Below are 15111 nucleotides of genomic sequence, written 5' to 3'. Positions count from 1 at the left end.
GTTTGAAGGATGGGGAGGAAGCCCTATGCTCATGCACTCCCTTGGTCGCATAACTTTTTGGCTTGATCAGCTAGGAGCAAATTACCCCCTTTTCTCCCCCCCTACCTCTCCTCCCCCCTTATACTGTATACAGCATCCAAGTCTCATATCAAATATAAATGATCTGTAAAAAGAACTCTGTGATCTGAAAACAGAGGTGATGTTTGCACTTTTACAACCCAAGAAAATCTTCAATAAAAACCATTTAAAAAAAACACTAGGAGTAAATTATGGTTTACAATCCTAGTCTGGAGTGCTCCCTCAGATAATAGTTTGCTAATTTGATCAAAGCAGCAAAGTACAGTTTGATCAAAGCAGGAAGTTATCCACTGAGCCACACTCATGGGACAGAAAAAGGGAGCATATCAAGCACAATGAAGGAACTTTTTAGTTGGTTCTCACAGACATTGTGATAATGGCAAAAATTAACATTCACAGGTAGAATCTACAAAGGACTTACACACATATTATCCAATAGAACTACAGTAATACTCTTTAAGGACTCTAGCTAGAGAATTCAATATATACCTACGAGGCATGTTCAGTTCTCTTGTCGTATAATGTGCCCTCTCCTATACTTGCGCAGCTTCCCATCCACTCCCACAAAAAAGCCCTCTGTGCACAGAACTGCACAGAACTGCCAAGCATTTTCCTGTAGTATCTACAAGCACAGCCTAGGAATCCAGGGCAGCACAGGAGACACTCTCCTCCATTCTTTGGCTAACATTCCTTCTTCCATGTTTGCTGGCCACCAAAGCTGCTCCTAAAATAGGGATGGAGAAGCTCTCTTCCTCCAGGTGCTGCTAGACAATAACTTTCACCATCCCTGGCCACTGGCTGTGCAAGCTGTGCCCCATGGGAACTGAGGAACCACAGGTTTCCCATCCCTGTCCTGCAGAGTAGGTCAACCAGCGCACCGGGGCACCCTGGGGAGACGAGGAATGTTAAGGGGAGCCCTGGGGAGCTGACCTTTCATTCACTTTCAGCCAATATCTTCCTGTATCATCTCTCATTCTCTCCAAGGAACATTCAGGGGATCTGGCAGGGACAGAACGGGGCGGGGCGGAGCGGGGGAATCCCCACTTACGCACATCCTGTACCAAAACCCCAGGATGAGCTGGAACCCACAGGGGAGCCACAGAAATAAAGTGGTTGGTCAAGGGAGCGGTGGACTCAAAAAGGTTGAAAACCACTGATGTATAGTGTCAGGGCTGCAATCCTAAACACACTTACTAAGGGAGTAATCCTATTGAGCACAGTGGGACTTGCTTCTGGGCATGAATGCATTAGGACTGCTCTGTGAAATACCTTTAAATGAACTGTATAAGAGTTGTTGCTTTTAATATAAAACCTATGGAAATTAATCTTGCCTTTGCCAGTCAGCTCTGGTGTCAAAGTGACCGAACAGCCCCAAGAGAGAAAGTATTAAGTTTCCATTAGTGATATCTGACTATCATTTTACATCTATGCTTCTCCATTTTGTGTTTCATAAAGCCTCATTATTGAAGTGGAACAGTTGGGTATTTGTGTTAGTGTTGCCCTTTTTAATCTCCAGGCGGTTTGAAATATCAGTGTAATTTGCTGTCTCCCCCAGAGAGTGAGACAGACATTCATCACGTCTGGATGTTAGTTTCACCCTCCACTTGCTCTGACCAGAAAAATTTTCTAATTGCTGAGCATCTAAAATATATTTATTGTTAGCTCTTCAGCAATATTTTAGCATATCTGGTACAAAAACAGAATTGAAATGAAATGTGGCTATACTTATGGATTTTCTCTTTCTTTCTTTTTCTTTTTTAAAAGAAGTCTGTGGGAAACCAGACCTGCAAAATAAACCCTTAAAGCTCAGGCTACAGATTGTCAGCAGGATAAATGCAATGTGTATGTTCTTGATATTTTTACAATATGGAAAAGAAAATTAAAACTTCACTCAGTAGTCATCAGATAAAGTGCCTGCCCTAAAATAAAAGTTGGAGACAATTTAGGTTCATTAATTTCAATGTGTCTACTCTGAGTAGGAGTTAGACAAATACAACCCTTAGTTTTTATCATTTTAACCATCAATGAAAAATAGGGTCATGACCACGTATAACTGCCCCACTTGGTTAGCTACATTACACTCACCATAGATGACACATACAAGGGATCTGACCAACACACGTGGCAACTGAGATGCACAGACAGGAGACATGTCCCAACTCAAACAGAGCTCCAGGAAGTTATCAAAGACTTGCAAAATTTGGGGTTGCAGACAATATCTTCGGTTTCTTTCATGTGTTCATATCAAGCAGCTAGTAAGTGGGACTGCAGACTAAGATTAAATGCAGAACTGGGGGCTGGGAGGTTAAGGAAAAGTTCATTTTAAATCCCCCACTATGTATCTGAAGAAGTGTGCATGCACACGAAAGCTCATACCAAGAACAAACTTAGTTGGTCTCTAAGGTGCTACTGGAAGGAATTTTTTTATTTTTTTATTTTGTTTTCCCCCCAGTATGAGTCATTCTCAAAATGTTTGTCTAAATTCATCAAGGTTTACCATTAGCCACTCAAGAAGATAAGTTTTTAGAAAGAAACATTGTACCAACTGGTGGCATTTCACTTCCAAGTTCAGCTTGAAAAGGCTCACAAGGAAGAGGCTGATAACCTACTTGGACTGGTGACAAGTGTTTAAATCCAACATTTGGCTTTAGAAGCTATGACAATGTGCATTCACAATGACTGCCTATGGGCCATTAACATACACCTCCACTAAAAGCAATGTTTGTGGGTAGGACATGACTTGTCTGGGATGCTGTTTCCACCTTCTGTGATGCAAAGCTCCTCATCTCCCAAGTCTATCACTTAGGAACTTCTGAAAAACTGGCCTCAAGGAGACACACAGGTCAAAAGGAGGTATCGCCTCCAAACCCCAGTGATCTCTTAGACAATGATGAGAGAAGAGCTGTTACTGAAGGCAGCATTGAGCCTGAGGCCTGCTCCGTGGTTGGCATCCCAGGAGCCTGTTAACATGTGCAGCACACACTTGTCTCTGTAAGCCTTGAGCAGTTGCTCAGCAGGCACGAACCCACCACACAGGATTAAGGGAAGAATAAATGGGAGATAAGGAACACAGAGAACATTTAGCATAGCAGGTGCTAAAAACTATTTTTAGAAAATTAAGGGGTTGGGTTTCAAGATGATCATTGATGCATGCCTCTTTTCCCCACCCAAGGAGAACATCCATAATTTCACAAAGTAACCATGGTAGAATCAAGAGAACACTGGGCACTCAGTGACCATATTTCACAGAAAGGACTATTTCTCACAAATGACAGATGAGACAACAATCCTATGTGAATACAGTGAAGGGAGGTCACATGATTAAATATTCTTCAATACCTCTGGTCACATGAATTATTTATTTATTCATTCCATTCCATTCCATTCCATTCCATTCCATTCCATTCCATTCCATTTATCTCAAGGTGGAATATATGGTTCTCTCCCTCCTTCTTTAAACTCTGTGAGACTGAGAGGCAGTGACTAGGCTAGGGTCACCTAGTAAGGCCAAGTGGGAATTTGAACCCTGGTCTTCCAGGTCCTAGTCCAACACTCTAACCACTATGCCACGTTTCTTGTTCCACACCTCTTAACTGCAGCTTTCTGGTTTGGGTAAAATGGAATAATAATAAAAAGAATTTAAACCCCATCCTGGTTTGTCTGATGGCTCATGTGAGGAGGCTGCATGCAGATCCATAAAGCTTCTTCATACCTCAGCTTAATAAATTGGCATTTGATCACCCTAACACAATGGCAGCAAACCAAACACTGAAATAAAACTGCTCTATGGAAGGATGGGAATGGCTTAAGATATATTTTATCTCCAGTACAGTTGAATAATACATTCCAAATGAAGCATATTACAGTGGTACCTCTGGTTACGTACTTAATTCGTTCCAGAGGTCCGTTCTTAACCTGAAACTGTTCTTAACCTGAAGCAGCACCACTTTAGCTAATGGAACCTCCCGATGCCACTGCGCCGCCAGAGCACAATTTTTGTTCTTACCCTGAAGCAAAGTTCTTAACCTGAAGCGTTATTTCTGGAACAAAATAGGAAATTCTTTCCAGTAGCACCTTAGAGACCAACTGAGTTTGTTCTTGGTATGAGCTTTCGTGTGCATGCACACTTCTTCGTATCTGAAGAAGTGTGCATGCACACGAAAGCTCATACCAAGAACAAACTCAGTTGGTCTCTAAGGTGCTACTGGAAAGAATTTCCTATTTTGTTTCGACTATGGCAGACCAACACGGCTACCCACCTGTAACCGTTATTTCTGGGTTAGCAGAGTATGTAACCTGAAGCGTCTGTAACCTGAAGCATCTGTAACCTGAGGTACCACTGTAGTTTTGTTTCAGAACACATTACTTTTCTAGTGTGGTATGAAAAGCAACCCAATAAGAAAACTTGCATGTACCTGTTTAGCAGTTTTATGAGTTCCCTGAGTTATTCTCTTGGATTTCCCTCCTACTTGCCATTTTGGTTTTCCTGTGAAGAGAAAACAGCATTTGAAACAAGAAATAATTCCGTAATGCTTACATTGGATATGGTAAACCTGTGGGCCTCCAGATGTTGCTTGACTTTTTAAACTCCATCAGCCCCAAACAGAATGGGCAGTGGTTAGTTAGGGTGCTGGAAATCAACATCCAACTTCATTGGCATTTATATGACCTTTTCATAAATCTAACAACTCTTGAGTTCCTTCATGCCTAGCAGGTGGGTTGCATTTTTATCGGATTTTGGCAAAAAATTAAAGGAGAAGAGGTTGGGGGGGACTTAACGGTATGCATAGCCCACAACCCGAGGCCCTCCCCAATCTTAGTAAAATCACACTCTGTAAAAAATGGCAACTACGTAAGACATGTCAGATGTCAAGGAGCACACTCCACTCCATAATTAGAGCACGAATTTGGGGGTAGACAGTTTTGCTGGTGCTCAACCTTTTCTTGATTTTATAGTTCTAGCTGCATGCCTTATGGGGGGGACTGACAGGTATAATAAGAATGTAGTACAAGCCCTGCTGGAGCAGACCAAAGGTCCATCTAGTTCAGTGGTTTCCAACTGGTGGTCCGCAGACCCAAGAGGATCTGCATAACCCACCCAGGCAGTTCATGGCACCATTCACATAACCAAAACTACGATAGAGATATAAACATTTTCAAAAGTAGGGGGTCCATGGCTTGGCTTTTGTGAAACACAGGGGCCGCAGTATTTAGCTAATTGGGAACCACTGGTCTAGTCCATTATTATCCTGTGTGACAGTGGCCACTCTCCAGATACATCAGAAGCAAGACGTGAATGTGACAACCGTCTTCTGCTGATGCCTGCCATGCCCAGCAACTGGTGTCCAGAGGCTTGCGACCTCTGAACATGGAAATAGTATACAGCCATTGATAGATTTTTCCTCCATGACTTTATCTAATCCCACTTTAAGCCATCTAAAACAATGACCATAACTAAATCACCTGATGGCGAATTCCATTAAGTTAAAGTACACCACATTTGAACTTTCCTTTGCCTGTCCTGAACAGAATGCCAATCTGTCTCACTGGCATAATTATTTGCTGAACATAAATATGATCCATGGTTAATGCATACCATCATCCTCTTTGCTTTCCAAGGGCACACTCCATGCAATCAGGTTCCTTGCTGTGCGACCCTCTTCAGCCACAATTTTTCTGACCTTGTCATGACTATTTGAACGCTGGAAGGAAGCCTGAAAAGAGAGGGAAATTGTTTCACTAACAGCACAATAATCCTATCCATACTACACCTTGTTCAATGAGAATTACTCTATAGGGCATAGGACTGCAGTCATTGGATTGGGTTGGTTCCAATTCAATGCTAAACCATGGTTTGAGCTAACCTTCCTTTATCCAAGTGGTGATTCATGTTCCAGCTGTACAAGAAAAATATGGTATATGCATTCCCTAAGAATACCTAGATGCTATCCTAAACTGCAGCCTCCATGGGCTGAGCAATGTCCCAAGGCATGGTTTGTCAGTTAAGACACTTTATCAAAAACCACAATGTGCCCAAACTGGGGTTTGCAAATTAGCTTTAAAGCATTATTTTATATCCTGATTTAGCAGCCATTGGCAAATTATAGTTTACTGTTACTTCTGAACCATCTCTTAAGGCACTAATATATTTTTTTCTGATCAATAAAAAAACCACACATAAAAGGTTTTATAACTGTTATTTTATACACCAACCACAACCTTAAAGGTCTACAATGGGTGGCTAGCCTGTGGCCCTACAGATGTTACTAGACTCCAATTCTAATCCAGCCAGCATAGCCAATGGTCAGAGAAGCTATGAGAGCTATAGTCTAATATCTGGAAAGTCACCAGACATGATCTTTAAAAAATAAATAAAAATGTGATGTTTTCTCTTCTTTTCCAAAAACTTCATACTGAAAACCTAATATCAGTCTTGAAAGCAATCAAAGAGGGCCTTTATAGCTATCCAGCGGCCATTTTGCGCTGGTATCTGAAAACTGTTCCAGTTATTTAACAAGTTAATAATTAAGGCTCAAGCAAATACATTCAGATACGTGTAATGAAGCAGTTGCACATATAAATCCCCTCAGCAAGAGACTTTTCCAAGCAATAATGGATGGGGTGAAATGCAGAATACGAAGAGGACATACTGTGCTATGTTGATAATTTTTATATTTTATTTCACCTCCAATCATTTTCTCGTGTCTTGATTTCAAAGCCACAGTGTGCCATCTAGTGTCATGCAGAAGAACTCAAACAGGCATCTCTGAGCTGCTTCTTTCGCAATGTTTTGCTTTCCCAAATGTCTGCAAACAGTGGAACTGTCACTATTCACAATTCTGCACATTTTAGATATGCTTCTCAAGTTCCTTAATATGAACTGAACCATCTCCATCCAGTATTTCTCCCCCAGAAGGGACAGCATTGAATAATTTGACAGTACTCTAAACACCAGGCATCCTTGTTGCCCAAATAAAGAACATTACATAAATGCATTTGGTTGTGAAAGCAAAATAGGCACAAATAGGTTAGTGCAGTGCGACTGCTGGCTCCCAACAAACCATAGTTTGTAAACAAGGAGCCAGTGTTAAAAATATGTGAACCCTCTCCTCTGTTATCTTCTTTCCAGTGCTAACTATGGTGTCATGCTATGAGTGCAACCTGACAAAAACATGGTTAACATAAGCCAATTCTCTTATAACCATGTTTCACAAACCCATTTCAAATAACTGGTGTCAATCTTTGGTTTGCAAGGAAACCATGGTTTGCCTTGGCACATAAGAGACAAGTACATTAAACTTGGCACATTAAATACCAGTATGGAAAGGACAGAAATGAAACTGCATATATCAAGACCATCTCCTTAATTGAAAACTATGGTTTGTCAGGACCCAACATTAAATCTGTACCAGGTGAAATGATTCTGCAAAAGAATCAAAATCCTTAATGCAAGCTCAAGGTGGGAGCTGGAAAGGCATTCACATGCTACTCAAACCATGCTGGAACACTGCAGTTTGCTATATTGAAATTATAACTTATAAATCATACTCTTCTTTAAAAAGATAAAAGGGACATTCTAGACTTTACACAATACAGTTGTGCAATATTAACCATTAATATTAGGGTTTTTCTGAGACACCTAAAAACAACACACTGTATGATATGTAACAAACTTGACAATGTAGAAACTGCTCCCAGGCTTACCATCTAGGCAAACACAGAAATAAAGGAGGAGGTAAGGAAAGACAACTGAAGAAGCAAGTAGAATTGACTTGGAAATTCTCAGGTGAGAACTTTCAGCTTGAAATTTCTGGGGAGGAAGAGAGTGGATTTGTTTGTTTTTTGGAAGGATAGAACTAGGGCAAGATTTGACAGGACAGGGTTTTTTAAAAACTGCTTGACTGAGGCAAGGGCAGCTGCCCACTTCTAAGCCAAGCTGTCTAAAGAAGCAGAGGGAGGAACAAGCTGTATTGGTGCCTCGACAATGCAGCTCGTTTCTCCCTCTTTGCTGGTATGAGGACTGAGTGGGATGGCGGCTTCACTCGGCAGTATGTTGTGGGTGAAACCGCCTCCAGCACTTGGCTGCAGCTTGTTTCTCCCTTGGTGTGCTGGGAGCTGGTGACAGAGGGACTCAGGAGAGGTGGCGGTTTCACCCGTGACATACTGCCAAGTGAAGCCGTCATCGCAGTCTGCCCCTCATACTGGTCCTGGGTGATATATCAATACATTGTCCAGACCTACTTGCTACTGTGTTGGTAGTCGTTATGGGTCATAGAATCAACTTATTTTTATTTTAACACTATTTTTGCTGTGCAGGGTGGAAGGAACAGAGAGCCTCTCAGTCACTGCTAACTATAACACCACCACCCAGAACACCCCAGACATATTCTGGAACGATAAAGACGGCTGCCACAAAAAAGCCAGCTGCTGCTGCTATAGGCTGCCATCTCCCCACTCTTTCCTGAATGCCCTGGCATTACACAAGGGGCATTTGGGGTGGGGGTGGATGGGACAGAAAATGCTGATTGCAAGTTGGCAGCACGACTGTGAGTTGTGCTGCTATCTCCACTGATACTGCAATCAGCAGCCAAAAAGTGGGAGGAGGAATAAAAGATCCAGCGCCGCTACCACCTTGGCTGTAGGCCCTCCAAACAATACCAAAAAAAGAAAAAAAGCTGATCACTTGGCACACTACCCATCTCAGTTAAAATCTCAGTGAATTAGAGAAGGGGTGGTAAAACAGATATGTCCAGGTCACATTTCCTCAACCTGGTGCCCTACATGTTTTTCTGGGCTCCAACTCCACCTCATCTCTGACCACTGACCACCAGGGATTATTGGGGTTGGAGTGCAGCAACAACTGTAGGGCACCAGGTGAAGAAAGACTGCTTTAGTCACTCCTGAAGGAAGTTGAGGGACTGAAGAATTGAATATTTGGTGGCAAGGATTTCCACAAATAAACGGAGGTCAAAGAAAACAGACAGGCACGAGGCAGCAGATGACCATGCATAGTGAGTCACACAAGGAGTCCTGAACCAGCTCAACACATGAACCAGGCACTTGAGAATAGAGCAGGCAATAATTCCAATGATCAGCATAGGAACTGAGGCAAAGTTTGTCTGCTCTTTGCCTAACTTTGCCCACATCAGACTCATGGATAGTTTGCACTGAAGAAAAACATATTGTGTGAACTAGCTGCAATTTCTATCTGAAACAGGGAGTGGTTGTCTTCCAGAGACTGCTGAGCTTGATGGGTAAGGACTTTGCCTTGATCTCCCCATCACTTTGTTGATAAAAGACAGGTCTGTGAGGGACTGGAAAGGATCCATTCTTCACAATGCTTTCAAAAAGGCTTTCAAATATAAACAGTGTGATTCCTGTTGTTTATAAAACTGTGGCAAATGGCCGCACCAGATTTGAAGATGCATTAAAATACTTGTTGTGACATGTTCTTCATTATGTATTTTGTATTCTCATTTCGTATTTTTCTGTTGTGAACTGGCCTGGGATCTTTGGATGAAGGGTGGTATACAAATTTAAATAAATAAATAAAGGCAATTTCTTAGGCAAACGTTGGTTCTCTTTTCATAAATAGCAATTTTCAAAATCTCTATGGCAATATATACATGTTTTTGTCATAAGAAAAACACTTTCCTCACCAGAGACCCGGCTACAGCACTTTCAAACAGAACGTCTCATGAATAAAAACAATTTATTATGTTTAAAAGTTACTAGACCACTAACTGCATTTGAAGACTTATGTGAAGAGGTTAATTCAGTGAGGAGGGCACTGTTTTTGCAGCTAACAACATCCAAAAATGCAATAAAACCATCACGAACAGTTTAAAACTAGAAAGGTTCACAGTATATATGTGTGTAGAGCAGCTAAACATTGCCCAGCCCTAAAAGAAAGGACATAATACGCAAATTTGATGAAGAAGTTTTAGGATTTGGTACAAGCTAGCATAAAAGATATAAAATTCAAGTTTTGACCTTTTAACAACACAACTAGGTTATAGCAATGCTTCTATAAGAAATAAATTCTGAATTTGTTTAACAGCTGCCTGATTACCAATAGTCCAAAACGCAAAAATCCATCAAAACATAGAAAGGGACTGGGTTAGAAAGAAAGAAAAAGGATTAACAGTGATCAGTTAACACAGCAAAGAGGGATTCAGCAGCAGGAGAAGAAATCAAATTACTGAATCACAGAAACATAGAATAGTATAGTTTGAAGGCACCTCAAGGGTCATCTAGTCCAACCTACTTCAATGCAGGAATCACAACTAAAGAATTCCTGGTAGAAGGCCATCCAACCTCTGCTTAAAAACCTTCAGTGAATGACAGTCCACCACCTTCCAGTTTCATGGAAGACTGGTAACTACTACCCACATTTGTGGAAACTGTGAACTGGGACAAGCCAAACAAGTTAAGATCCTAAAATACAGCCATAGTAGACATACAACTTACCATCATGTTATAACTGTCTTCTACATCAACCGGTTCATTTATCACATTTTTTGCTGACCCCATGAAGTCATCATAGCTGTTTAATATAAAAGAGAAACATTTAATATTCAAGTCACAAGCATCAGGAATTCCTGAAGTTGCAGTCAACTAACATTTACACCCAGGCACCAAATTCAATTATACTGCTAGTGGACCACAGTTTGCTGGCCTAGCAGATAATTCGTTAGACTAGTCACACTGACCGCCATGCTAGCAAGACTATGGTATTAGACTAACAATGATGGGGCACTACGCTGCTGTTACAGAGACAAACATGTATGAACGATGCATTTTATTCATTAACAACCAGAGTAATCACCACTAGAAAACTACAACTTGGGGAAGCATAGATATAAGAAGATTGCAAACAAATAAGCATCATGTTTCAATTCTTACATTTAAAATATCCATGACAACTTCCCACGTTCATGACACTGCCCTAAGCCACCTTTAAACCAGGATTAATACTGTCGTGTCTTGAGAACGGTGGGTGGGGTGAGTAAAATAGGTGGCTTTAGCAAACCACTCTATTCTTTTCACTACATTTTAGTTGCTTCTATAACTGAACAGGATTTTAAAATATTTCTCCTTGCACGGTATGATTTTATCAGAAGAAACTCCTAATATGCAAGGATAAATCAAGAGGTGGTAGCTATCTGTATGAAAGGTGAGAGGAGGACCTTCAATTCTACTAATGGAAAAACATAATCAATTGTGGTGGTGCTGAGTACAACATACCTAACAAACTAGTCACCTCAACTCTTTATTATAATCATTATTTTGCTTTACATCTTATTGTTTTTATTTTCCCCATCCTCATGACATTAGGCCTAAATCATCCCTTCTGGAATAATTGGGATTTACCAAACATTTCCATCTCTTTTCTCTTAGGGACTGTTGCTGATTCCAGAATGGATACAACATAGAGATCTACTTTATTGTTAAATTTAATTTATGCTAGTTTACATTTCTGAAAACTTAATGTATAAGAAAACAACATGGGTCGATGTGGGCCAGGGATGCTGCTAAAACTTTAGGTTTTCAAAACTGCAACTGCAATAAGCACTGGGTTGTGTACAAAAATCCTACACCAAATGTAAATTGCTGTTTTGCTTTGACTACCATTATTTCCTTGTCACACTCCAAAACAGTAAGATTGCTTTATCTTGGACTTTTCTTGGTGCACAAACACACAACAAAATGGAAAGCAAAACACTAAATCCTAGTTCCACAGAAGCAACAAAACTCCTCATTTTGCTCAGGAGGTATATATTTGAATCATTCAACTTGGTGCAACAGACTGAACCATACAAGCAAACACAAATTTGGCCTTAATTTGTTTTCATTTTTCCTCCAATGAACCGAAGAGGACACACAGCTGCTCAATTCACAACGTGCATCAGACGAAACAGGTTTTTGCCTATGAAAGCACATGCCATGGAGCAGGAGAAGCCCACTGGGGAGGGGGCAGCTAAGAATGAGAGCATGTCCAGAATTTGACACACTGATTGCAGCCTTCACAGCTTTATCCCATTATCCCTCCTCTGGTGGAAAGGAACTAAGGTGGCACTATTACCTGAGAGCACCACACTAGAGAACCCGCATCAACTTTCAGGCTCTTTTCGGCCAACAGTCTTCAATACTAGCATCACAGTGCCAATCTACAATAAAACAGCAACTCAAAAAGGATATTGTTGAGCTGAAAAGCACTGAGAAAGGGGCAGCCAAAATAACCAAGGAGCTAGAACAACTCCCCTATGCGGAAAGGTTACTACTGGGGCATTTTAGCTGAGAGAAAAGGCCAGTTAGTCCTTTTTCACACAGCACAGTTTAACTATGGAATCACTACCACAGGATAAAGTGTTGGCCACAAACTTTGATGGCTTTAAGATGCGGTTTACGTCCTCGTTCTCCTAACATTCTTAAGATGCTGTCAGACTCTCAGATTAGCCAGGGTCTTTGAAAAGAATTGGTTAATCTAGGAAGCTGTAGAAGCACCTCCCAGGATAATCTTCCACCAGACGACAGAAGAGAGAGTGGCAATGCAGGTGCATCATGTGGAGGGCTGAGCTGCGGAAGGTGACAAGGCATGGGAGCAAGTAGACAGTGCTTGTGACCACTGCTAAAAACATGCAAGGAGCAAGGGCAGGGGCTGACGGGGTGGGTGGCGGAAGAGGCTGACCAGGATGTATGAGGGAGGGTGCCGTGCAACAAAACATCTAATGCCTCCCTAGTCATGCCATGATGAACTAAGACAAACTTTTAAGTGCCACAGCACTCTGTCTATAGAAGGAAGAGGAAAAGTGCTGTTCATACCATGAAAGGCAAAGTTATGTCCGTTATGGGACTTTTAGTCCGGATAAAGTGTGCAGCCACTTTTGGAAAAAGGAAGAAAATATATACATATAAAGTTATGGAATGAAAACATTTAGTGTGTGTCCCCACCTCAGGTAGGCATTGCTTATGTGCAAAGAATCAGCAGTGCCTCAATAACAATAACAAAGGTATTAGCATTTTTTAAAAAAAGAAAGGGGAGCGTGCAGAACAGTATTCCTCAGCAACTCAGTTATCATGGCTTCAACCACCACCTTCAGCACCTTTCCTCGAGCAGCAACTGAGTCTGAAAAGTACCAGAGGCTGCTGGAAGAATCAGTCCAAAAATCACACAACCATTTTCAAGCACTTTAATGATCACTCTGGACTCTCCTACTTCAGTTAATGCACATTTATCACAATTCACAAATTACACTTCCCCCATTTTAGCTGGAGAGGTTGTGGTGACATGTAATGCAAGGAAACAGTTCCATACTTGTCTACCTAGAATGATGTACATACTGTTCTGCAGCTGCTAAGAGATGCAATCCCATGACATGTTTGTGTAACAGGGCATAAGCTCCTTTTCTGTTACCTACTCTCCCTCCAGTTGCTTCACCATTCCTCTTTTCTAATCTCCAGTAAAATTGGCAGGCAGGACTGCGGGGGGAGGAGATGTACCTTTTATCAGTGCAGGTTTCCCTTCTGGAGGAAATTTACAAAAGCCTTACCAATTTCACCCAATGCCTCAAGAGTGTTTCTTTTGAAAACACTGTTTATTAAGGGTACAACTATATGGACCAGAAATGGAAGCGTGTATACACTTTTTTTTGATTAAAAAGAATGACATGGTTTTCACTCAGCTGTGACCACAGAATGTGGTAAGGTGAATGAAACGCTTGTTCACATACACTCTGGATCATAGCAAAGCAGGATGAACTGGGTAAGCATAGCTGTCAACTTTTCCCTTTTTTAAATGGAAATTCCCTTATTCCAAATAGGATTCCTAGCTAGAAAAGGGAAAAGTTGACAGCTATGGATAAGGGAGGCATGTCATGGCTATCAACCGGAAGCAAAGTCCTATGGTTCCTCGGTCACTCTTGCTTCCACAGACTAACAAGGCTGCCCCTCTGAAATATATGCCCCCATTGCTTATGGCACCCCCGGCATTCATCCAAGAAGCCCACTGCGCCTTAGAAGCACGACGTGCCTGTCATGTCTTCGCCGTCCACAACTGGATAGACCATGACATCCACAATGCTCTTTGGTTCGTGTTTAAGGTGCCAGAGGGCGAACTCTCCTCCTGGCATCGACAACTGCGCTTCAGCCTCTTTTGCTCGTGCACACAACAAGCAGAGGCGAAGGGGCTCCACGGCCTCTCCGGGAGGCGGCGCGGAGTCCGGCCTCTGGAGTTGGGTTGGGCTGCGACGACAATTCCTTCTTAGTTTTTTAAAAGGGAGACAGGGAACAGGGGCTGCCTCAGCCCCGATGAAGGCAAGGCAGGAGACCTCCTCCTCCTCCTCCTCCGACACCTGTCAGAAGACCCGCCCGCCGCTGAGCCTCAGCTGCCTGGCTGCGAGGAGGCGGGCGAGGCCCCTCGGCGCAGCCCTCCCAGGGCGGCCCGGCAGAGGGACCGGCGCGCCGCCATCTTGCTTCCCGGCCCCTCCGACTCCGCCCTCCCCTGCGGCGCCGCGGGGCCACTTACACTCGCCTCCTCGCCGCGCCGTTCCTCCTGCGTGCGTCCCGCCGCTGTGACGTCATCTCGTCCCGCCGGTTGCCGGTGCGGCGACGAAAGGCGCTCGCTGGGCAAGCTCCTGCCCCTCCCCCCCCCGCTCGAGGGGAGCCGACTGAGCGTGCGCGGCGAGCTCTGCGCGTGCTCCGTGGTGGCTGCCGAAGCCGCCTCGGACTTTTCTTTCCCGCTTTCCTTTTCTCACTTCTGCCCTCACAGAGCGTGCGCGGCTGGTTTTCGGGGCATGCGTGGTAGCGTCGACTGAAGGCGCGAGCCCTCCACTTCGCCTCCCTCTGCTCGCTGCACGAGGGAGGAGGAGGCGCGGAGGATCAGGCTGCTTACCGTCTGAAAAGCGCACGAGAAGCGATCCTTGTTCCCTCTCGCCCTGCTGGCTCCTCCTGCTCAGGTGGCCACGTCTTGCGCCGGCCCCGCGCTTGCCTACTCGACGGGGCGACGGGCGCCTGGTGCTGCCTGGAGGAGCG

The 15111-nt window shown here is 43.1% G+C and overlaps 1 protein-coding gene across 3 annotated transcripts in view; it reads right to left on the bottom strand.

Annotated features, from left to right (window-relative positions):
* Positions 1 to 14757, bottom strand: part of SCAPER (S-phase cyclin A associated protein in the ER) — a 199250-nt gene extending 184493 nt beyond the window's left edge. Inside the window, exons 1-5 of one of the 3 annotated variants that reach the window (XM_033160918.1) lie at positions 14606 to 14722; positions 12904 to 12962; positions 10549 to 10624; positions 5675 to 5792; positions 4494 to 4564 (exon numbers count right to left, since the gene is read on the bottom strand). In XM_033160918.1, coding sequence (XP_033016809.1) covers positions 4494 to 4564; positions 5675 to 5792; positions 10549 to 10611 — 252 coding nt within the window. In that variant the 5' untranslated portion in view covers positions 10612 to 10624; positions 12904 to 12962; positions 14606 to 14722. Of the gene's footprint in view, positions 1 to 4493; positions 4565 to 5674; positions 5793 to 10548; positions 10625 to 12903; positions 12963 to 14605 lie in introns of those variants that run through there. The other 2 variants (XM_033160917.1, XM_033160916.1) reach the window with 2 other exon arrangements.
* Positions 14758 to 15111: the final 354 nt, after the last annotated feature.

Source organism: Lacerta agilis, chromosome 9, assembly GCF_009819535.1.
Source record: "Lacerta agilis isolate rLacAgi1 chromosome 9, rLacAgi1.pri, whole genome shotgun sequence".
Lineage (NCBI taxonomy): Eukaryota > Metazoa > Chordata > Lepidosauria > Squamata > Lacertidae > Lacerta > Lacerta agilis.
This window is presented reverse-complemented; position numbering and strand designations above follow the sequence as displayed.